This window comes from Tachysurus fulvidraco, chromosome 16 (assembly GCF_022655615.1).
Source record: "Tachysurus fulvidraco isolate hzauxx_2018 chromosome 16, HZAU_PFXX_2.0, whole genome shotgun sequence".
In the NCBI taxonomy this organism is placed as follows: Eukaryota; Metazoa; Chordata; class Actinopteri; order Siluriformes; family Bagridae; genus Tachysurus; species Tachysurus fulvidraco.
In genome coordinates this window covers 5,970,515-5,995,782 of record NC_062533.1, presented here as the reverse complement: position 1 = coordinate 5,995,782, position 25,268 = coordinate 5,970,515, and the positions used below count along the sequence as shown (strand labels likewise).

General features: G+C 40.1%; 1 protein-coding gene across 7 annotated transcripts in view; it reads right to left on the bottom strand.

The window, feature by feature from the left end:
* Positions 1–4,013: 4,013 nt before the first annotated feature.
* Positions 4,014–25,268, bottom strand: part of dab1a (DAB adaptor protein 1a) — a 156,491-nt gene continuing 135,236 nt past the window's right edge. For 6 of the 7 annotated variants that reach the window (XM_027171263.2, XM_047801717.1, XM_047801716.1 and 3 more), the window contains 4 exons: positions 22,119–22,727; positions 18,880–19,004; positions 16,378–16,480; positions 4,014–6,767 (listed from right to left, as the gene is read on the bottom strand). In XM_027171263.2, coding sequence (XP_027027064.1) covers positions 16,394–16,480; positions 18,880–19,004; positions 22,119–22,727 — 821 coding nt within the window. In that variant the 3' untranslated portion in view covers positions 4,014–6,767; positions 16,378–16,393. The remainder of the gene's footprint in view (positions 6,768–16,377; positions 16,481–18,879; positions 19,005–22,118; positions 22,728–25,268) is intronic. The other variant, XM_027171262.2, reaches the window with a different exon arrangement.

Here is a 25,268-nt window from a genome sequence, read left to right as displayed (position 1 = left end):
TTGAGGACCATTTTGGTAAACAGGATGTGGAACTTTCGGGGCAGGAGATTTTGAGGGTGAAAATGCTGGAGGAGAAATAACTTGAGGAGAAATAACTGGAGGAGTGATAGTAGGGTTTGCTCTAACAGGTGGAACAAGAGCCTTGGAATCCACAGACTTTTTATCAGTAGCCTCTGCTTTGGCATGAGTAGAAATGCTGGAATCTGAATGATCAAGAACAGGGGTAGCTGGTACATCCCATTCTGAGCGGTGTATCATTTCTTTCTCATTGTTGTCTCTCTTGTTTATTATAGCATTCTTGAATGGTGTATGGACTTTGACTGGTGTCTCCAGACCTGGAGACTTTTGGATAGATTCCTGTCTGGGTTTCTGTTCTAAGACTGGTGCAACAGGACTCGTGGGCAAAATCTTTTTATCTTTCAGGGCTTGTTTGATAAGATCTGCTTCCTTCTTCTGGTTCTTATCCAGCAAAATAGGCTTTGGCTTTACAACTGAGGATTCAGGCTGAGATAATGGGCGGGCCTTCTTGTCATCTTTAAAGACCACACGAGGAGCCATGCGATTCCCCACAGCTGAGTTAATGGACGCAATTAGGGGGTTGCTAATTTTTGAGGTGGGAGAAATTGGGGGGATAGTTTTGGGTTTCTCTGGAACGGTAGGTTTGATTCGGCTTCTTGAAAAATCATCATTCTGGAACCTTTCCCTCAGGTTCTTAACTTTCATCTCTTCACCCTGGAGAGCAATGAAACATACACAGAGCAAAACTCTTAACATAATGGTGGCATTTGCATTTTTGTGTGTTAGATTTAAACCGGAATCATTGCAAGAAACAAACCAGAAACTACATTTTCCCCTTTTCACTTCAAGTTACTAAACATAATTCCATGTCCAGTTGTCACTGCCCTGGGAAGCTTAAAATCTATAGTAAACATATTTTCTGTCAGATATTCTGAACATTTTCTGAACTTGTTTTACACATAGATAATATATGTATTACATACTACTTATAAGTTTGTATATATTTCATATAGAATTCTATAAAGCAGAAACGGTAAGTCAACAAATTCAATAAGTTAATAGTAAATCCTTTCAAACATGACAACATAAACTTGCCTGTTCCATCGTATGTAGTATCAAATTGTAATCCTCCTTCAAAAAAACAGCACTTTCCTTACCATCACCTAAGTGTCATCTCACTGATAATCCAACAAACTACTCAATGTGAATTAATCCAATCTGAACCCGAGATAACATACGCATGAGGAAAACAAATCCAAAGTAATGTTTGCGACCTATGCTACGCGACAGTGTTTCTGGAATAGATACGGATGGACCATTCACAAGTAAATCACTTGGTCTTGTTAGACGAGTCCCGCCCGGGTATGACACACAGCCATCAACACACTTCTGACTGTTTGCTTTTACAAAGAATGTGGTCCAGCAGGCAAGGCCTGGGCTGAGCGTAAGCAGCAGCTGCCTGCATAGTAGGAGTGCTTTGGGTATCGTCTTAGTTTCAGCTCAGTTTCTTCTAATACGTAAAGGGATTACTCTCTATATTAATCATCAATATAAATCATAGCAACGAGTATATCCTCCTTGCTGTTGCTATACTGGGACATTGTAAAAGGCATCGTTGGATAATGTAGAATCTATTGTTCTGTTGTTTCTTTTGAATAGTGTTTAACTCTGGCAAATTTTATATAACACATAATATGTTAATGTCTTTCACAATTTTTTATGAACTATCACAGCCCTCAGGTCAGCTTTTCAACAGTCGAAACACCAGGAGCATCGCTATTTACTCATTTTACCAGAACATGAAGGCCAGTAAAGTGATGTGCCCCCTTAAAATAATTGCCTCTAAGTCATTGTGTGATGAGATAGATTACAGTAGATCTGTGTGAAAATAGTATTTAAGATTCATTGAATGTTATAGTAAAAATGGTCATGGTAAAAATATCTCTGAGATATAAAAATATGGAGTTTGTCATCAACCAAATAGTATCCAGTTTTGATACTAATGTTAAAAAAAAAAAAAAATATATATATATATATATATATATATATATATATATATATATATATATATATATATATATAAAATGTAAATTGTACAAAAATAAAATGATCTGCAGTACCTACTTACATTGATGCCTCTTACATGTTCTGTAAATCTGCTTTGAGACAATGTCTATTGTAAAAAGCGCTATACAAATAAACTTAAATTGAATTACATAATAGGATTTACATACATACATACATACATACATACATACATACATACATACATATATACATACTGTACATACTGTACATACACATACACACACACATATACTGCACACACACACACACAAACACACACACACACACACACACACACACACACACACACACACACACACACACACACACACACACACACACACACACACACACACACACACACACACACACACATACACACACACACACACAGACACACACACACACACACACACAAACACACACACACACACACACACACACACACACACACACACACACACACACACACACACACACACACACACACACACACACACACACACACACACACACACACACACACACACACACACACACACAGACATACATACCGCTGAATGCTTTGGGGCTGTGTGGGAAATATGTATGCTTTGTGGGAAAAAAGAGTTCTCAGTCTGGTATGCACAAAGTCCCTGCTAGAAATGTTGAAGTATTTTGTAACATTCCTGGGGACCTGTGTCTTAATAGTGATCAGATTGTAGAACCACCACCCAAATACCACATCAGCATTATGGAGCTCAGATATCTTTGCTTTATTAAATTATAATGACCATCTTTTGACATGCACTTTTATGAAGTCCACTCTGCAGTATGTACTTTAACACTGCGCACCCATAATGCACCAAAACTACAGGACCACCTATAGGTGCAAATGTAATACAGTTAAGCTGAACAACGTGAATTAATATAATCAGTTTATCTAAATCTGACAATAAATAACAAAGCAAATTCTAGGTTTTTTTTGTTTGTTTGTTTTTTCAAATGGAAAGAAAATGAAGGCTCAATGTCCAAGTCATGAATAAAATATGAACCCAATTAGGCTAACTACTGTTTAAGAGAAACATCAATGCCTGTTTAGAAGTGGAGCATTTGTAGTGACTGTTTAACTGTGTTGTGTTATTGGTGCAATCAGGCATAGACTGTAAACATGACAGATAAGCGAGAACCGTGCTAAACATACAGTACACATCTGTGGGTGATCACAAAGTATTTGCCAGTCTATATAGTGTTGGTTTATATTAGAATATTGCACATTAGATAAAAGAACAAGGTGAGTACACTCATGATTTAACACAGTGTGTATTCTTTTTCCCTGTCAGGTGTGTCTGAAGAGTTTGCATGTTCTTCCTGTGCTTCCTCTGGGTTTCATGATTTCCTCCCCAGTCCAAATACATATACAGTAGACCGACTATCTGTAAATTGACATTAGTGTGTGAATAGGTGTGTGTTTGTGTGAGTATGATTGTGCCCTGTGATGGCTTGGCATCCAGCCCAGGGTGTCTCCTGCATTGTGCCCCAAATCCCTTGGCATAGACTCCAGGCTTCCTGCAACAGTGTTGGGTAAACAATAAATACGACGGGTGGATGTTTTTAGCCAAAACACTTACTTGTGTGTAACATACATTAGTATTAAATCTTTTTTTTCTTCCTAGAAAGAGGAAAGAGGTTTGTGTTAGAACACTTTCATTGAAAGACATGGGGATTATGTAAAAATAAAAAATAAAAAAAGGAAAAAAAAGGACAAAAAAGACATTTGTGAGACAAACAGACAGACAGACAGACAGACAGACAGACAGACAGACAGACAGAGAGACAGACAGACACCCATATACCAAGACTATAAAAGAAAATGTTACTTTGTGAGGAAAGCACTTATAAGCACAATATGCACAAAATAATGAAATCCCCTAAAGAAAATAACACGGTCTAATTTGTTCATGTGTTTATTGGTACAGTATTACTTGGTGGGATATGTAAACCAAAGAGGGAAAAAAAAATCTAAAAATCCACTGTAGAATGTCATCTTCACTGAGATAAAAATAAGACGTTCTTTTACATTAACAAACCATTAGCTGAGGTAAAGTTAAAACAGGTCTAGAAACATAGTCAAAGCATTACGATCCTCCCTCTCTTCTCCTGGCTTCACAAGCTTCTTATTATATCCCAAGTGAAGTTTATGAACTTTTAGGGCCAAAATGGCTCTCAGATTAAAACAGGACACTGGCCATAAAATAGGGAGTATTAATCATTATGTGGAATGAAATACAAGGAGAACTGGCTGCTCATGTCTCTCTCTCTCTCTCTCTCTCTCTCTCTCTCTCTCTCTCTCTCTCTCTCTCTCTCTCTCTCACTCACATACTGTACACTCACACATGTAACTAGCAATTTGGGATCTTGCTTTAATTGAAGTTTTGGCTGGATGTGAAGCCAAAGGTAATTTTCCAGAAATGGTCAATAAGGTGAATTTAAACATGACTGCGAGTGTGTGTGTGTGTGTGTGTGTGTGTGTGTGTGTGTGTGTGTGTTTGGGTGTGTGTGTTTGGGAATGCACATATAAATGAATGAGGTCATGCATGTTTTGTGGTTGTGCCGGTATGCTTGGTGACATATAAAAGCAAAGGATTAAAAAAAAAAAAAAAAAATTAAATAGCAACCCACATGGCAGGGTAGCTTGAGAATGAGACCTGACTGCATTAAAATACCACAAGGTTATGAGCACGTGACCCAGTCTGTGATCAGCACTGCAAATTATTAATATATTTTTTTTTGTTGTTGCCTGTTTAGTTTTAAATACAGTAACAGGATTTTTTTGTTGGAAAAAAAAAGAAAACATACACTTTGGAAACGTATCTTAGGAGATGCAAGTCCATGTATTTTGGAAAGTCTGTATCCTTTTGGAAAGAGTTTAAGGCTCAGGTGTGTTGTTTTAACTTTCACTCACACCCAGTAATTAAAAAAAAATTAGGTTTTGAAGAAACTCTGTCAAGCCTATACTTGTTCAATTATCATATTGAAGTACAGTATATATAAAAATGAGCCTCGTGCTGTGACACTTGAGGTATTTTAACCGCCAGCTTTTCTCCGCTGTATCCAAAAGATGTGCACAACTTAAGTAAACCAAACATGCACAGACGTTCGACAGCGACGTAAATCACAGAGGGGAATTTTAGACACATGTAGATATTGCTTGGGTTCCATGTTGAGCTTGCATCACTTAAGCCTGCCTATTTTATGGCACAGACGTCCGGCAGAAAGAATGAACATTTTTCTATCATCATCATCATCATCATCATCATCATCATCATCATCATCATCATCATCATCATCAGCATTATTGTTGGCATTACTGTTATTTACAAAATGAGTTTGGCAAACCAATGATCTGATGCCTTAAAGCCTTGTTTATCCTTAAAACATGTCTCAAGTCGGCCTCAAGGTCTCCACTCCACTCACGACTTATAAAATAAAAATCCCGCTTTCAATGTTTTTTTTTTTTTTTAGTGTTTGTTTGTTTTTTGTCTTATTGGTATTATATAAAAGCTATAGAGAAGGAACAGTTCGATCACAGATACAGCTTGTTTTGGAAACGTCCGCTCCGTCGCAAGGTCTTCTCCGTATGAGCTGCTCAAAAGTCTTTCCAGCAAAAAAAGAAAGAAAGAAAGAAAGATAGAAAGAAAAGAAAGAGATTTTGGCAAAGTCACTCCTTGAGTCATATCTCTGTCTGAAAGGTCCACAGAGAAAGACGAAGTCTCTTTTTTGTCGTTTCTGCATAGCTCTCTAGCAGCAGAATCTCAAAGAGATCGGGGAGCAAAACCAAACAAACCCAAATGGATAAATCACATAATCCTATGGATGGATCAAATGGATTACTCTGTAATCGATTGCTCTGGCCTGGACAATGCAGAGAAAAAACAGTGCAGAGACTGGGATTATGCCTGGATCATGAAGCAATGATTTCTTGAACTCTCACTTAAGTGAGGGAGTATATTTGTGTGTGTGTGTGTGTGTGTGTGTGTGTGTGTGTGTGTGTGTGTGTATACAGTGGAATGTGGCACCTATCAGACTTTGCACTCATATTACCTTGACTAGATGGTATGAGATTGACACAGAAAGAGAGATCAAAGGAATGACACATAGTGAACAATAGTGTGAAGATCATCATCGTTATCATCATCATCATCATCATCATCATCATCATCAGCTGTATCTAATATTCCATGTTCAGTTTATGAGTGTATGAAACACTGTGCGACAAAGAGCTCAATGGAAGGACAGATAAAAGAGAGGAGCGTCCAGTCTGCACTTCTCCACACAGAGTGAGAACCAGAGGGGAACTGAAGGTCAAGAAGGCTGGAGTGATCCATCACAGGTGAGCTCTGAATACCATTCACTCTCATGCAACCACACACACACACACACACACACACACACACATACACACAGACAGTCATCAGCCTGTCACTTCTGTTTCTCTTTATTTCACTCACATTTTTGTTCTCTTGTTCACACACACATATGCACGTACACACCCACACCCACACACACCCACATCCACACCCATAGTGGCTCTAAGGGTTTGGTCTCTTGCTCCACCCTGAGCACTGTTCAGATGTGTGCAGTCCTCCCATGATCCTTCACTTCTTCCCTTTGCAGATCTTGGCGTAGAGAGGGTCCTTCCCCTAGAAAAACAATATATAATTCTGGGTCATTATTTTTAATCGCTGATGAAATTCGAACCTATCCACTCATATATCCACTTAGACATTGCACATATAAATACAGAGTGAATATATGTATTGCTGAGATGTTTCAGTATCATAAAGCCAGCAAAAATATTCTTGTGGTGCCATTGATCGGAAAAATAGATTGCATAATGAACTGGCACTTTATAAAATGTACCATAAGATAAAAACACATACATATACGTGTGTGTGTGTGTGTGTGTGTGTGTGTGTGTGTGTGTGTGTGTGTGTGTGTGTGTGTGTGTGTGTTTGATGTGCCTAAACTGCATGCACTAATAATCAGTCCTGATGTATAGTTTGATGATAGTTTATTAGATATTTCAAATATAATTAATAAAATAAAAGTCTACTGGTAAATGACTGAATTTACAAACAAACAAGAGAAGGAAATATTTGAGTCGTCTCGGAAGACTGCAACATTTACTTCGATTTTAAATGAAGTGCAACTAAAAAGTAGGTTTCAAATGTAACAGAGAATGAAAATTTGGTTTATTTTAAATAACCCACAACCTAAAACCCTAAAAAGATCCTTGCATTAGTACTTTTCACTGCGGTGACTAGACGTGTTTCCCCACAAAGCAAAGCTACACAATTCCTCTCTCTGAAGGAAAAATACATAAAATAAAGATGAAATCTTGACAGCCACATTATTTGCAGATATTTCTTTTTCTCTGCATTGCAATGGGGCTATTAAATTTAAGCACGTTTCCCTGACACGTCATCAGCCGTGATGGAAACGGCTTGTGTGAAACACAATATCGGGAGTAATAAATATGAATGAGTTGCAATCCCCTTTTCAAAACGCCTTTGGAAAAACTAGACGCAAGTAGACAAAGCAAACATCGTCCAATCACACCCAAAGAAATTACACGAAGGGAGATCAGAATTGTATGCTGTGTGTGGTTTGAATAATAAAGCTGGCTAAAGTGCAGTTTAATATTATACCATCTTTAATATTCAGGACAAGCACGGGGCATAACAGAGTGACTTCCTGTGTCTATGTGTAGGAGTTTAAAGGTTGGGTCTCCGATATTTGAGAAATGCTTCTGAAAACTGTGTTGGGCCACCAAACAAAACAAAAATCAAAACAAACGTGTAGCCAATGAGCAGAAAGGGGCGGGTTTTGTCAATATGGGCAGAGAGAGTGTTCATGTGTACATGTGCGCATATTCACAGGTTGGAGTTTCCCGAGTCAGTAACTCCTGAGCTAAACACTGTTACTACACAAAACGCGGTTGTAGCTGCCTCTCTACATTACTACGATAGAAAAGAGGTGTTATTTGTGTAGTAACAGCGTTTAGCTCAGGAGTTATTGACTCGGGAAACTCCAATCTGTGAATATGTGGCCAACTTCCTGCTCCTTCAGTTCTCTCCAGCGCTGGAAAGCTGATCCTATATTAACACGTCCTACTTCTTGCCTTATCGTAAGCCTTTCTTCTCTTTCTTTCTTTGTTTTTATCCTCCATGTCAATGTTAAAACCGCTTTCTGCTACTGTCACACATGCGCACTGAACACTCTCTCCGCTCATATTGACAAGCCCCGCCCCTTTCTTCTCATTGGCTACACGTTAGTTTTGATTTTTGTTTAGTTTTCGGCCTGATTTAGATTTCTGAAGCATTTCTCAAAAATCGGAGACCCCGCCTTTAACGTCTAAGGCTCAGCTATAATGGTTTAATTGTGATACAGAAATCTACTGACGGATCGATAAAGGAACTGTTTTTAACTCTTTCATCCACCCATCATTAGGATTTACACAAATTTCTGATGAACAAATAGATGACTGACTGCATCAAAGTCTGTACAAAGCTTGTCGCATTTCGACCCGAGGTCCTAATAGACATACGTAATATACACTGGCAGATCATCCATGATGCTGACTCGTAGCTTTGTTAGCTAGCTACAGTAAAGAACAAACAGGATGTTATGAGCAGTAGTTACCTCCGACGTTAGAAAAAGCGTAGACTTTCTCCATATAATCACAACGTGTTTATACTCCTCCTGATAAAACACTCTGGGATTTTTTTACTTTTACTCTTATTACCAGAAACCAAAAAAATGTAACATCTCCCTTATAATTAAAGGTGAAAATTAGGACTTTTAGAATTTGTAGTTTTTCAGAAGTATTTTTGTTGTTATTTGATCTAATAGGGACCTTTTTTTTCTCCACACAAATTTAATAAATATAAATAAATGTTGATATCAAACCCATCTCTACTCTCTGAAAAGTCCCAGAGCCTGTAAAATGTAAAGGCGTTTTCTTCGATCACTAAAATTCTGTGTAAGTTTATCTACAAAGGGAAAAACATCTCACAGTGAACGCCTGATTTGACCCGAAACATTTTTTATTTGTATATATTGACGGAAGTTTGTCAGATAAGTCGATTTCTGTTTGAATGCTGGTGTACTGGATACTTTGAAATGCTCTTAAATATTTTATTTAAGACCTATTTGAGCTGTATTTTTTAACTTGTTCTGATTTTTGACTGATATATGGTGACTAATTTTAGCCATCCTTCACTCTTTGGTCCCTAATATGATGAGAAAGAAATCATAACTGAAATACTAGAATGAATCAAATAACTCATATTTTGTGTAGTGTGTCTGATACTTTTCAAATAACTGACCCTATTTCCGGAGATTTTATTCCTTTTTTCACCAAGGAAGGCTTTACTTCTTCAATCACTAGCAATACCATTACCCCAATAAAAAATTAAATACATGCAGTTCCCTCAGACTAACAGCAGATGCCAGTAAAGCTCTTTGTGTTTACTGGAAACACTGAGCCAGAACTAATGAGGTTGCTCTATCTTCCTCACCCTTTCTTCCCCCCAACCCCCCAGAACTCAGGAGTATACATGCCAAGATCAGGGAAAAAAAAGTTACAAGAGTAATTGTGCTATACAGGTGCTATAGCTGCTTTAGACCTCATCCTGTTAGACGGTTCCCCTGCCTCCTGCTTTTGTTTTCACACCAATCCATTTATTATTACACTATAGTGAGCAGGACAAGGGAGAAAGACCCAGGAGGAGGCGGAGTGTGTTACTCTGAGGAAAAAAGAAAGAACGACGGCTCAAAAACGCCAAAAAAGCCGACTCCCTGCGGGAGCACGGACTCCTGCTTGCAGTCCATCTAAACCCACAGATCAGCCTGACACCAGTGAATCAAACAACATGATAATTTGTGAGCAATGAGTCACTTATTCCTGAGTCCCCCTCCTACTGAGAAAGGGAGAGAGGAATGAAAAAAAAACGACAGATGAGTGAAAGATAGCATGAGAAAGAAAGGCACTCCGTGTTGCTGACAGACTCAGAGACTGACTAACAATAAAAGAAGAGAGAGGATTGAGGAGAGCTTATAGACCTTTACAGTGAACACAGGATCTCTGCTATGGAGCAGAGACAAGCTGAACAGAGACAGATTGAAGCAGCTCACAAAAGCATTCTGAGGCATGATGCTTTCCGCACACACTCCACCTGTGATGCACAGTAGCGATAACGCCCCAGCTATCTCCTATCGTACTCCGGTACTGCCTTAAAGCACAGAGACAAGAAGAAGAAGAAGCTGTCATCTATACTAGTACAGATGTTCTACAGAGACTGAGAAAGGCAGCTTGGTACAAAAGCATAAGCTGTTGCCAGAAAATTCCAGGATACCCCGTCTAGGTACCAAGCTCTTTTCTCTCAGTGGAGAATTTTGTCTTCACACCCGCCATTCTCTCTTTGCAACGGTTCCCTTTCCCACTTGTCTGTCTTTACACACACCTACGTGTGGCAGCCTGCAGAAACTATTTCCTATGTTTCACATTTGTCCAATTTGATTAGAGGTCACAACTCATTTACATTTGAGAACTTGTTGACTTGGGGAACATGGTGGCTTAGTGGTTAGCACGTTCGCCTCACACCTCCAGGGTTGGGGGTTCGATTCCCGCCTCCGCCTTGTGTGTGCATGTGTGTGCATGTTCTCCCCGTGCCTCAGGGGTTTCCTCCGGGTACTCCGGTTTCCTCCCCCGGTCCAAAGACATGCATGGTAGGTTGATTGGCATCTCTGGGAAATTGTCCGTAGAGTGTGTGTGTGTGTGTGTGCCCTGTGATGGGTTGGCACTCCGTCCAGGGTGTATCCTGCCTTGATGCCCGATGACGACCGAGATAGGCACAGGCTCCCCGTGACCCGAGAATAGTTCGGATAAGCGGTAGAAAATGAATGAATGAATGAACTTGATGACTACACAGATCCCTGTTTTGAGGAGGAATATGAACCTGGAACCTGCTAGCTTGCTGCTCAAAAATGACAACCATGGAAGCATCCACGTTTTTTAATCTTTAACAAATCCCCCCCAACCTCCTCCACCCCCAGTATATAGGTATAAGTTCAAATATAAGTTCATATTTACAAATCAGGAAGTCAAGTACAGTCAGGTCACTTTGTTTGTCTGCAAGATGGAGGTGTACTTTCTCTTAATTAACTACAAAAAATACAGCAAGGGTTTTTTTTTTTTTACTTTTTAACTCTAATTCTAGAAAATGAAGAACAGTGTTCTATGTTTATGTTCTGTAAAGCTGCTTTGAGACAATGTCTATCGTAATAGACATTGCGCTATACAAATAAACTTGAATTGAATTGAATGCGCATCAAGCGTGTTTTGCTTCTTTAGAGTTTAATCGATTTCTAAGGCCACTGAATTACTTTATATTTCTAACATCATACCATTATCAAACCACTTTTTTTCCTATAAGTGATAAAAATGTACCGTTTTCGATAACGTACCAAACACAACCATTACCGTCACTTACAGACACTTCATCCACTGATTCCACCATGTTTTCTGAGACATGACACAACTTGGAAACTCAGAATTCAGAGTTTCCCATTCATAAGAACGATGTTGTGGTGTGTTCTACTCATAAATATGATGTTTCTGACATGACTTTAGTACCACAAATCTATGGCAATATTATGTCATTCATTCAAATGATGTCATCAAGCTTTAGCTATAATGCAGTAACAGTTGCATACATTTACATCATTTAGCGGTCACAGTTAACCAAAGCTAGTTATATTTATTGTGTTTTATACAAGATGCCTTGCTCAGGAGCCAAGCAGGGTCATCTTGGTAATCCTGGGATTTGAACACGCAACCATCTGAGCAAACAGTCCGACAGTTTAACCACTACCCAAGTACCACTTCCCCAAGTTGGATACAACTTTTCAAATCTCAAAATAAGGAACACTTCATTTAAAGATTCCAGTTTAACATTCAGGATCTAATCACAAGCTAATTTGATTGAATTTTTCATCCTTCAGTGACATCTAATAGGTCTTACACATGAGGATTCCACACATACCACCGACAACAGAGGACCAACAAAAACAAAAACAGTATAAAACCTCTTTGCCAATATATCTGCCACTTCTAAAATGATTTATATGAATTAAAAAAAAATGTAAACATGTCTTATATACATAAGGTCTGCTCTTTCCAGAGTTTCAGCATCTGTACGTGTCTCTGTGGCCATCCGGCATTATTAAACCCCACACCACAGTAATGAGGCTGGTAAATTGGTGTGCATGCACACACTGACACACAGCTCTGTTTCTACACACTTTATTAAAGTTTTATACAGCGGATCCAGAGAGTAGCCGCTCCCCACACACACACACACAAAACACTGTCAGCTGATCGAGGAGGCCACTTGGGTTCCTAGACGCATACTAGAGTAGCTCACGGAGGCATACATCAGTGCAGAGCACTAAATTACACAGTAAGCTTACCTACCGCTGAGATATGGAATGGAGTAGTGCGCTTTGGATCCGTGCAGCATCGTACGTATAGTGGGTGATGTTGAAATGACAAATTACAGAGGCGTTTGACCAAATTATGACTCCAACCAAAACAAATTGTACACAAAGGTAGAATTTTTGAGTCAGTTTGACTGACACTGCAAACATCCGATCGTGCTTAAATACCAATAAATCTTCCCAAACAAACTGCTCAAAAACCTTTAAGACTCGAATGCTGATTTTTCCAAACCCAGAAAAGATAACGTCACAAGATTTAAAATGTCGGGGTTCGATTCACGCCTCCGCCTTGTGTGTGTGGAGTTTGCATGTTCTCCCCGTGCCTCGGGGGTTTCCTCCGGGTACTCCGGTTTCCTCCCCCGGTCCAAAGACATGCATGGTAGGTTGATTGGCATCTCTGGAAAATTGTCCGTAGTGTGTGTGTGTGTGTGAGTGAATGAGAATGTGTGTGTGTGCTCTGTGATGGGTTGGCACTCCGTCCAGGGTGTATCCTGCCTCGATGCCCGATGACGCCTGAGATAGGCACAGGCTCCCCGTGACCCGAGGTAGTTCGGATAAGCGGTAGAAAATGAGTGAGTGAGTGAGTGAGTGAGTGAGTGCTGAAGAATGTAAAGGCTTATGTCAAAAAACTATGTGACTTTGTATTTCTACACAATCGAAAGAACCGAATGTACATGTATGGATATAATTATATACAGTACACTCACCAAGCACTTTATTAGAAACACTATATTAATACTGTGTAGGGCCTTCCTTAGTCCACCAGATTGCGTCATGCACTTTCAGGCTGTGAATTTCCCGAGAATCTTTACCACATACCAAAGATGCTTGAATGGATTCAGATCCGGTGACTGGGAAGATAAGTCATCTCACTGTCATGTTTCTTAAACCAGTTTGAGACGACTGCTTCTTCATGACATGGTTTCGTTATCATGCTGGAGGTAATCATTAAAAGATGAAGGGATACAGTGCTATTCAGTTAGTTATTGATTGGGATTAACAGGTCCAAAGAAGACATTCCTTACACCAGTATACCACCTCTACCAGTCTGCACTGTTGACACAAGGCAGGTTCTGTCCATGGCGCCATCAGACCAGGCTGCATTTTTTCCAGTCTTTTGCTTTCCAGAGTTTGCTGTGTCCAATGCCGCCTGTTCTCAAGTGGACCCAGACATGGTTGGAACGCTTTAATATTCGATGTGGTGAGCATTTTGAGATGTCGTTCTGCTCACCACAATTGTAAAGACTGCTTATCTATCAACAACAAGATGTTTCCATCCACAGAACCGAGGCTCTGATGGTTTGACTTCATTGCACCATAGTGAGTAAACTCAGTAAACTATCACTGAGATTCGATTTTTCCACATTCTGATGGCTTACACATCTGAACATTGCCAAAGTCTGATTTCATGCATCAATCTGCATCTACTCGATAGGCTGATTAGATAACCGAGTCGGTGTGTAGGGTTTCCTATTTAAGTGCTTGGAGAATATATTTTTGTTGTCCTTACAAAGAGTAAGCTTTGAGAAAAGGGGTGTTTAAGGTCTATTCTGATGTAAAAGCACATTTAACATCTCTTATTAAAGATGTCTATATTTTATGCAGTCATGCAGAAACCACTTCACTACATCTTCAATAGAATGATTCATTCCTTCATTTATTCATTTTCTACCGTTTATCCGAACATCTCGGGTCACGGGGAGCCTGTGCCTATCTCAGGCGTCATCGGGCATCGAGGCAGGATACACCCTGGACGGAGTGCCAACCCATCGCAGGGCACACACACACACACACACACACTCATTCAATAAAATGATATGAAAGTGTCGTATCTCAGAGCCGCCTCCAAGTCGACACATCGCAATGTGATCTCCACACTTAGACTTTTTGGTTACTAAAGACTGTTTTAGTTAGACTTAACTGTTAACTCTATAATTACTACAAAAAACACTGAGAAAACTCCTCAGATCTGGATGAGATTGAGCAAACTTCTTTATTGTGGTTAATCAGCTAACAATCTTTTAGGAAAAATTGCCAAATTGAAGGTAACAATTGAAAACCCCCAAAAAGAGCATGTCATGCAAAAATCAATCAAGAAAAACAAGAACTCTCGCGACGTTCTTGCAAAAATAAAAACCACGCACACACACCACACACGCACCACACACACACACCACACACGCACCACACACGCACCACACACGCACCACACACGCACACACACCACACACACACCACACACACACCAGACACACACCACACACGCACACACACACGCGCACACACACACACGCACACACACACACGCACACACACACACACGCGCACACACACACCACACAAGCACACACACACCACACAAGCACACACACACCACACAAGCACACACACACACCACACACACACACACCACACACGCACCACACACGCACCACACACGCACACACACACGCGCACACACACGCACAGACACAGACATATGCACGCGTGGGGCTGCCTCCTTCATCTGGCCAGAAGAATTTGACACCCACACCTTCAAAAAACACTAGCTCTGACAAAGTATTTTAAAGTGTTTTTCGAATATACAACCAGGCTTATTTATCTTATCTCTTTGTCAGAGCTAGCTACCCACTACAGAGAATCGAATGGCTTTCAGATCTAAACTAAAGCACATACCTCTATATTATGCAGCTCCAATCACACAGAGAGGGAAAAATCTTAACCGGCTGAATGTAATTATTTAATTTGCGCTTTGGTTAACGTACTGCCAAGTCATTGGATACGGTAGCATTTTCTAGGCTAATTAAACATGCACGCGCAATTGTATTTCCCTTATGAGAGAGCATAATCTGAGATGATTTAATTGCTTAATTCAAATTCACTAGTATTTTGTGCACAGCGATATTAATGGCTGATGTTATTAAATTGTACACGTAATAGCGATCCTTGCATTTGGTATCACTTCGCTTTGTGCTCTCGCTCCGTCTGCGAGATTCCGTGTCCGCAATCCGGTTCGTATTCACACTTTCACAGAAGCAGAGCTGTCAATCGAATGCTCTGGGTGTGAATTTTAGCTGCATGATACAGTACGAACAAATAGATAGCACGTCGTCCTTAAAAATGCCACATGCTGCAATTGTGATGTGATGTTTGTCAAACTATAGTAAATAGTTTTTATTATACGGTGACAAACAGATTGTCAAAACAGTTAAAGAAATTCATGCACCTTCCGAGTACAGTACAGTTTGTAAAGCTTCATTTGATGTACAGTACAATCTAGCACAGATACAAATGCATACAACAACACAACACAGATGCTTAGATGTTAAATGTAAGGATGTTGGTGTGTATGCCATGCCAGACTGTCATTCAAAATCAATGCGACTCGACAGCTCTGATACAGTACGCACTCTGATACTCACACTCTTCAGGCAGCTGTGGGTGGAACAAAAGAACTTTTCCTCATACATTAAATTAAAAGAAAAAAAAAATGCACAAAAGGCACATACCCTCTTAAGGTAGCAGCAGGCAAGGGTGGAGGGATGACAGAGCATGGAAACAGAGAGGCAGAGAAGAAAAGGGAAAAAGAGCGAGCGAGAGAGAGAGAAAGAGAGAGAGAGAGAAAGCAAGAGAGACAGCCACAATGTTAGCAGTGACTATGTAGTGGAGTGGTGTGCTGAAACGGCGTCGAGGCTGGAGCAGGCTGACATTAAGAGGAGAAGGATTAAGAAAAACAGGACAGATACCTACCCCGACCTGCTGCTATTTAGCTACCGACCTTAGGACTGTCTGGCTCAGAGCCACCGGGCTCTGTTTGAGGCTCACTCACACTCGGAGACTGCGTGTCTCCGGCCTGTAAGGGGGAGGGCGGGGGGTAGAAGGGGGCAAGATAGATAGATAGATAGATACAGTAGGTAGGTAGGTAGGTAGGTAGGTAGGTAGGTAGATAGATAGATAGATAGATAGATAGATAGATAGATAGATAGATAGATAGATAGATAGATAGATAGATAGATAGATAGATAGATAGATAGATAGATAATCAATAAATGAATAAGAAAAGGTAGAAAATGGAGAGAGAGAGAGAGAGTGAGAGAGAGAGAGAGAGATTAGAGTAGAAAATGTAGAGAAACAGAAAGGTGGAGGAATGGAGGGTAGAAACAGATGTTGGATGAAATTAGACCCGAAAATGAAAATGATGGAGAAATTGGAGCACACAATAAAAAGACAGTAAGAATAATGAATAGGGGAGGATAGACACAGGTGGCAGAGGGAAATGGAGTGAAAAACAGAAATATAGATGATCGAGACAAAGAGTTCAGGGAGTACCGAGAGGAAAAAACAAGTGTAAAAAATAAAGAATGATAGAGATAAAAGAAAGAGATAAAATAGGACAGAAAGTGAATTTAGGGCAATAGAGAAAGAGGAAGAAGAAGGGAGGTTGGGGAAGAGTGAGAGAGAAAATTACAGTAAGCAGAGTGAAAACACAAAAAGCCAGTAAAGGGTAAAAGAGCACAGAGAAATCCATTCATCTTTTCATATCTCTCCTTCTTCCATGCATCCTGACATCTATTCATCCTTCCACTCTTTGTGCTAATGGTCATGTGAAATCCTGCTTTCTGCACATTGTTATGTTTCCATGTGAAAGGTTTTGGGCTGAATTATATAAGCACTTTAGACCTCGCTGAATTAATTGCCGTCTGGTGCTTTGCTCTTAGCACCTGTGTGTTTGTGTGTGTGTGTGTGTGTGTGTGTGTGTGTGTGTGTGTGTGTGTGTGTGTGTGTGTGTGTGTGTGTGTGTGTGTGTGTGTGTGTATTTATTTGGTGATGTATGTATGTTTGTGTAAATGTATTATCTGTTGTGTTTTTGTATTTATTGTGCACTGTATGTGTGGGTTTGTATTTATTAAGTGATGTGTGTGTATATTTATTGTGCACTGTGTGTGTGTGTGTGAATGTTTGTGTGTGTGTGTGTAAGCTTATTATATTTTGTATTTATTTATTATGTGCTGTATATGTGCGCATATTTATTGGTTGATGTGTGTGTGTGTGTGTGTGTGTTTGTAAACGTATTGTCAGCTGTGTGTGTGATTTGTGTGTGTATGTTTACTGTAAGTACACTGTATGTGTTTGTGTGTATGTTTGTGTAAATGTATTATCTGTTGTGTTTTTGTATTTATTGTGCACTGTATGTGTGGGTTTGTATTTATTAAGTGATGTGTGTGTATATTTTTCGTGCACTGTGTGTGTGTGTGTGTGTGAATGTTTATGTGTGTGTGTGTGTGTGTGTGTGTGTGTGTGTGTGTATGCTATATTTATTGTATGCTGTGTGCTGCGTGCGTCTGTGTGCGTTACTCCATCACAGAAATGAGAATGCAGTCTTACTGCAAGAATAATTTAAACGGAAATAATCAGACTTTTGTTCTGCAGAAATACGAATAAAAAAAAAAGAGAAGACGTGAGAGCAAGCGGCGGGTCTCTGATGACTCGTGGAAACAGATCGAGGGAGACTAACTGTCGAAAACCATGGTACAGCTGTATCAGGGCTGAATGAATCTCTTAAACACTTTCTTTTGTAAATTAAAATCGTCGTCATTCCAAGTAGGTTATAATGTGAAATGATGAAGATGTATGAAATATACATACAAATCCTTTAAAGTGCATCAGCCCCAGTTTCTTATTGAGTGTTTCATCAGGTTTTACGATACTAAATACAGAATAGTGTTGTGTGATTTATGATAGGAATCTAAGTGTGATTAATAATGTCCTAATGGCCTTTCTGTCAGCTCCAAGGACTAATTTGACACATTATTGGCCATCTGTGGAAGAGCACGCTGAATAAGAATGAGCCAGCGTACTGTGTTTGCCTGCTTCCTGTGAGATTCATCAACATCCCTCGAAAGATGCGAAAAGGTGCTTGTTATGAAAATATTTTTTTTCTTTCACAACCTCTGTGGGTAGAATGAAAAGGTGAAGATGTTGCATTAGAATAATGGAGCGTGGTTGTTATGCAGAAGTCTGACCTTTAGAATCAGTAGATGTGACTGATTGCATGTGTACATGTAAATCTGGGGCATCATACTGGGCTATTAAAGATAAATAAATAAATAAATAAATAAATAAATAAATAAATAAACAAACCCGGTGAGATATATATATATATATATATATATATATATATATATATATATATATATATATATATATATATATATTATATATATATATACGTGAAGTGTGGAGTTTACTTACAGCGTCTTCCTCGCCGCTGCGGCTGGGGCTGCCGTCTGCTTCCCCGAACGAGTCATCAGTGGGCGGGTCACTGGCCTGCGATGACGCCTTAGACGGTGAGCTCTGGTGAGGGGCTGGTGTGGGAGCTGTGCAAGAGGACACAACATAAACAAAGAAACATGCTAAAAAATACATTCAGTAACAACTGAACTGTTTTATTAGCAATAGAACCGAAAGTTAGGATAATAAAACACAGTTTGCTTTATGCTGAATTCACACATACGGCGACTGTCAGTGACAAAGCACTGGAATAAATGACTGGAGATCGTTCATATTACAAGAAAGCCACCGACTTCCTGCAAAACGACCGACAGCACGCGTCGGCGACCAAATGTGGGCATGTCCAGTGACATGATAACGCTGAGCTTTAAGCAAATGTGTAGTGACTCGGTGCAGCGACTACTGATGGGAGTGAAGACGGTAAAATGCTTCACTGTGATCTGTGGCTAAGAGCCTACACTGCTATGATACGTATGATGCAGTATATTTAAACACTTCTGAATTTTAGACACAAACACCAAATCCAGAATGTCTTATTTTAACAACAAGGAAATGAATAAATAACTAGTTGCCAGTAGTAGAAACACATCATGTCAACTTTATAGTACAGTGACTGAAGACTTACAGCGATAAAATCACTGTATGTGTGAATGCAGCTATATGGATTTCAAAAAAAGGAATCAGCTAGCCAATGACTACACTGTATACGTGTATATCAGTGGCTCAGTTTAGAATTCGATAATCCATTCATTCATTCATTCATTCATTCATTCATTCATTCATTCATTTTCTACCGCTTATCCGAACTTCTCGGGTCATGGGGAGCCTGTGTCTATCTCAGGCGTCATCGGGCATCAAGGCAGGATACACCCTGGACGGAGTGCCAACCCATCGCAGGGCACACACACACACACACTCTCATTCACTCACACACACACACACACACACACACACACACACACACACACACACACACACACACTCTCATTCACTCACACACACACACACACACACACACTATGGACAATTTTCCAGAGATGCCAATCAACCTACCATGCATGTCTTTGGACCGGGGGAGGAAACCACCCCCGACCCTGGAGGTGTGAGGCGAACGTGCTAAACACTAAGCCATCGTGCCCCCTTCGATAATCCAATCACCATTAAAAAAACTACAAAAAGAGTGAAAATTCATCTCCTTTCTCACCTGTCTCTATGTCTCCTTCTCTGAAAAATCATGTCTTGGTAGGTTTTGCTGATATGCTACCAAATAACTGGCTTTAACTAACCAGTTTCCTTGCTAATGCTAGGTGAAACTAACATTCTAATTTCTAGTAGTTACTTGGCTAGGTGGCAAATTAAATTCGAGCTAATCAATTATTTACAGAATTTGTTTTATTTCTGATGAATTCATTAGCAAACTTACTTACATTAGCGCTACATACACAGCAAACTTACAGGAAGTGAATAATGTTTTTGGACATGATAGCAAAATCGCTTTAAAAAAGCAAAAACCCCCTCAAAGGTAAGTAATAAAAGCTATTTTTCAGATAAAACATAACCTTAAAATAATATCTATAATAGAAGAAGCACAAAGTTATTTTAGAAGCAAGCGTTTTGACTGAAACATACAACATCTATTATGTATTTTTAAAGAATGGTAAGTTAAAGGCTTCTGAATTTCCTGGTAAAAGCAGGCATGACAGATGCTTGCTTGATGAACAGTAATGTTTTAAGTGGATGCAGATCACAACTCTTTAATTACATTAGCAGATTTATGCTATCTACTGGCCTAAATGGCTATAAACCAATTCCAAATGGATGAGAAATGAACTGCAACACTTTTTTTTTCTAGCACTTTAGGGCTGGGAAAACCCTCGGCTCGTTTGCGATCACTCCATAAACATGATCAAGCCATTTATCAGCAATTAAAACGTGAACATTTCAGAGTCGGAGCCGACAGGGTGTAAGGTTTCATTTCCTTTTCGATACTTTTCACGTCAATAAAAATGATTTGATAAAATTGTTTTGATCCACTCTGACATCATCGCTGTGGCTTAGCGTGCGATAACAGCTCTCAACCTTGTATTAACCTGAACAACCCAGAAGGCCTGAAGGTTCACATACCGTCATTGTCAGTTCATGAATGAGTGTGACCCTCAAACTGTGTGTGAATATTTGCACTTTCACAGCAGTATTTAACACAACAGGAATATGAGGATCCAAACAGACCAGACTGCACAATACGTAGCTCTCCAGAATGCCCTATTTTGTAGCACTGCACAACTCTCTCTCTCTCTCTCTCTCTCTCTCTCTCTCTCTCTCTTCCTTTTCCATCTTGCTGCGCTTCATTATTAATTGTCATTTTCATGCTGAGTAAAGACACTGCTCCATAAGGAGTTGCATCATAGACCACCACACAGCTTTTTACTAGAGGAATAAAAAGAGTGTAAGATTACACTCTTTAAATCATTACACTCTTTTAGTAAATACTCAACTTTGGTATGGATGGATTTGTCAGAATCTATTTTTGGCACCCTGGATGGGAGCACACACCATGCACACACATTCACACCTAGTGAAAAAAATGCCTTAGTCATTAACACCTACTGGCAAGTTTTTTGGGATGTGGGAAGAACCCAGAGGAAAGCTACAGTATAGATACAGATGTAAAGAGAACATGTACAGAAATATATACTGTATATAAGGGGAGTTCATCCACCCATCCATTTTCTGAACTTCTTATCCTATGTAATGTTGCAGCGGACCTGGAGATTTTAACTGGGACACGGGACAGCGGACACTCCGAATAGAACACATGGAACAACTGCACAAGCATGCATACACACACACACACACACACACACACACACACAAACACTACAAACAATTTAGAGACAGTCACTACAGACAGCCCAGAACATGGACATGGGGAGAAAACTGGAATTCCCAGAGGAACCCCAGAAGTACAGTAAGAAAATGCAAACTCCACACTTGAAGGGCAGAGGTGAAGCTTTTTGGCAAATTTGCTAACCCCTAACACGTTGTGCCTCACAGTGGAAAAGATATGTCTTACACTGACACTGATGAGAACTTAAAAGTATAAAAAAAACTCCTACCAAATAGTCTATGCTCTCCCTCTGTGTAAATCAGTCATGCAACAGTGTCTACAACAATTGGTTTGATTCAAGTGTTCAACTCACGTGAGTTGGTGGAGGGTGTGGTGGAGGTGACGGGCGTCAGGTTCATTTGGGAGATGTCGAAGTCGTCACAGTCATCGTTGTCCTGTGCCAGTCCCACCCTACTGAAGTAGCTAGTAAAAGCATCTGTGGTGCATGCCAGACTGGGTTGCTCACTCTTACGTGTACCTCCGGGTGGCGGCTTGGCCATCTGGAAGTCCTTGAACATCTCCTTGTTCATCTTGGTATGTCCAGGCAATGAGTGCTCGCCATGTTGAGGGCTAGATGCCGTGGAAGCTGAGGTGCCTGCGGTTGGTGTGCCTGGGGAAGGACCAGCAGTGGGACATGCTGCCGCCATTTGCATGGGTGCCAGTGCTTGGAACATTGCAGCTGGGAGTGGTCCCATGGTCTGTGCAGGGACAAAGGCAGCAGGTGAGAAGTGGGCTCCGGCCATAGCTGCCCACTGCTGCTGCATGGCGGGGAAGAGGTTGGCCTGGCCCCAAATTAGCGGCTGCCCACCGGGTAACACCTGAGCCATGGGGACTGGTGACTGAACTCCGAATGCCAGCGGTGCTTGGGCTGCGAATTGCTGCTGTGCCCAGCCCGGGGGCACTGCTCCCATTGTCACATAACCTGAGGAAAGGGAAAAAGGGCAGGGATGGAAGCATACAGTCAAAAGTCATAAATCAGTGTTGTACTGTACAAGTCTGACTGATGCAAAACACTACAGACAAAAACCTATAAATTGTTAATATTCATGCTAACAGTTATTAACTAATAAATGTCCAAGTGTAAATACTGTAGTAATTGTAACACAAAACCATAATTATCAGTGATCCAATTCCCCTATCAGCTTTAAACACTATTCAGGCTAAAGAGGCTTGGAGAGAGGCCATGAACCTTAATGTGCAGAAGATGATGACCTAGCTCTCCTCTGTGAAAAGGTCTTTAAATCTCAGATGAAGTACTGTAATTACTGCTCACAATGGGTCCGGCCCTAATGAACACCTCGCTTTGGAGGAGTCCATTATAAAACCTGACTCACATCAAACAAGTCCTTATTTCATTATGCATCTCTTTCCTTCAAATGACCGGCACCACATGGAAGATTGGATGAGCTTAATCACGTGTTTTGGAAAAACACAAGCACAAATATCTGTTAAAAAATATCTAATATCTATTCGTATACAGCTAGAACTGCTACTACTAGAACAACTGCAACTACTAATAACTTCTAAATGCATCGGTGTCAATTTCTTATAAAGCAAAATTTGTCTGCAGTATCCAATAAAATCCAAAAGATACAATATATTAAACTTGCCATCCACTGTATTAGGTACAGTACCAGCCAATCATGTGGCATCAGCACAGTCTGTAAAATCGTGTAGATACAGGTCAAGAGCTGCAGTTAATATTCACATCAGACATCAAAATGAGCAAAGTGCCATCTCTGTGACTTTAACCGAGGCATGGTTGTTGTTGCAAGATAGACTGGTTTGAAATCTCAGAAAGGTCTTATCTCCAGGGATTTTCACATCCAACAGTCTGCAGAGTTTACACAGAATGGTCTGCCGCTATGCAGCTCCATACGCAGCGAGCTGTGAGCCACTGTGTATTATAACACCTTTCTATCATATACCGCATTAACTTTTTCAGCAGTTTGGGCTTCGGTAGCTCTTCTCTGAGATTAGATCAGATGGGCCAACCTTTGCTCCTCCATGTATGTCAGTGAGCATTCATGACACCGTTGCCGGTTGTCCTTCCTTGGATAAACACTAACCACTGCATAACACAAAAGCCACAACTGAATAGCCATCACAATTGTCAAAACATCTGATATCTTGCACTTACACCTAGTGCACTTACACCTAGTGCACTTACACCTAGTGCACTTACACACTGCTTCCAGCACATCAACTGCGATAACTGACTGTTCAGTTGCTTGTACCTACGGTATATATTTTATACATTCTATACATATTACATTGAGAATTGGAAAGCAGACAACAGCAAGAAACGCAACAGCAAACCCAAAGGCCCTGATACCAAGTAAAAGTTTCATTAAAGTCTTTTTGAGAACCACACACAAATGGAAGATGGAAACCTATTTTTCTTTCTCTCTACCTACGATCCAAAGGACATACATGGAAATACATCTTTTGGATATCACAATAATACTTCCAAATCTAACTGAACTTTTTTAAAAGCTTATTTGCTTATTACTGCCATCTTATTCCACAATAATTAACAAAGAAAAGTAGGTATAAAAATTCAAAGCTAGGTGAATGTGGATAGCCATGGTTAAAAGAATAATTAATAAAAGAAACATTCATTCTTCAAGTCAAAACAATCCAGACAGAGTGTATGACTAGTAGTGTATGACTAGGAGTGTGTCACTAGTAGTGTATGACTAATAGTGCATGACTAGGAGTGTATGACTAGGTGTGTATGACTAGTAGTGTATGACTAGGTGTGTATGACTAGTAGTGTATGACTAATAGTGCATGACTAGGAGTGTATGACTAGGAGTGTATGACTAGGAGTGTACTGTATGACTAGGAGTGTATGACTAGGAGTGTATGACTAGTAGTGTATGACTAGGAGTGTATGACTAGGAGTGTATGACTAGTAGTGTATGACTAGGAGTGTATGACTAAGAGTGTATGACTAGGAGTGTATGACTAGTAGTGTATGACTAGGAGTGTATGACTAGGAGTGTATGACTAGGAGTGTATGACTAGTAGTGTATGACTAGGAGTGTATGACTAGGAGTGTATGACTAGTAGTGTATGACTAGGAGTGTATGACTAGGAGTGTATGACTAGTAGTGTATGACTAGGAGTGTATGACTAGTAGTGTATGACTAGGAGTGTATGACTAGGAGTGTATGACTAGGAGTGTATGACTAGGAGTGTATGACTAGTAGTGTATGACTAGGAGTGTATGACTAGGAGTGTATGACTAGGAGTGTATGACTAGGTGTGTATGACTAGTAGTGTATGACTAGTAGTGTATGACTAGGAGTGTATGACTAGGAGTGTATGATATGTAATCATGTTAGCTGAAATGAACTTGAGGGGCTGGAGAAGGACGTGCAGGTAGGACAATGTTTGGCTCTGCAAGCTTCAGGCTTACAATATTTTAAACATTTTTTTTACAGAGCAACAAAATGAC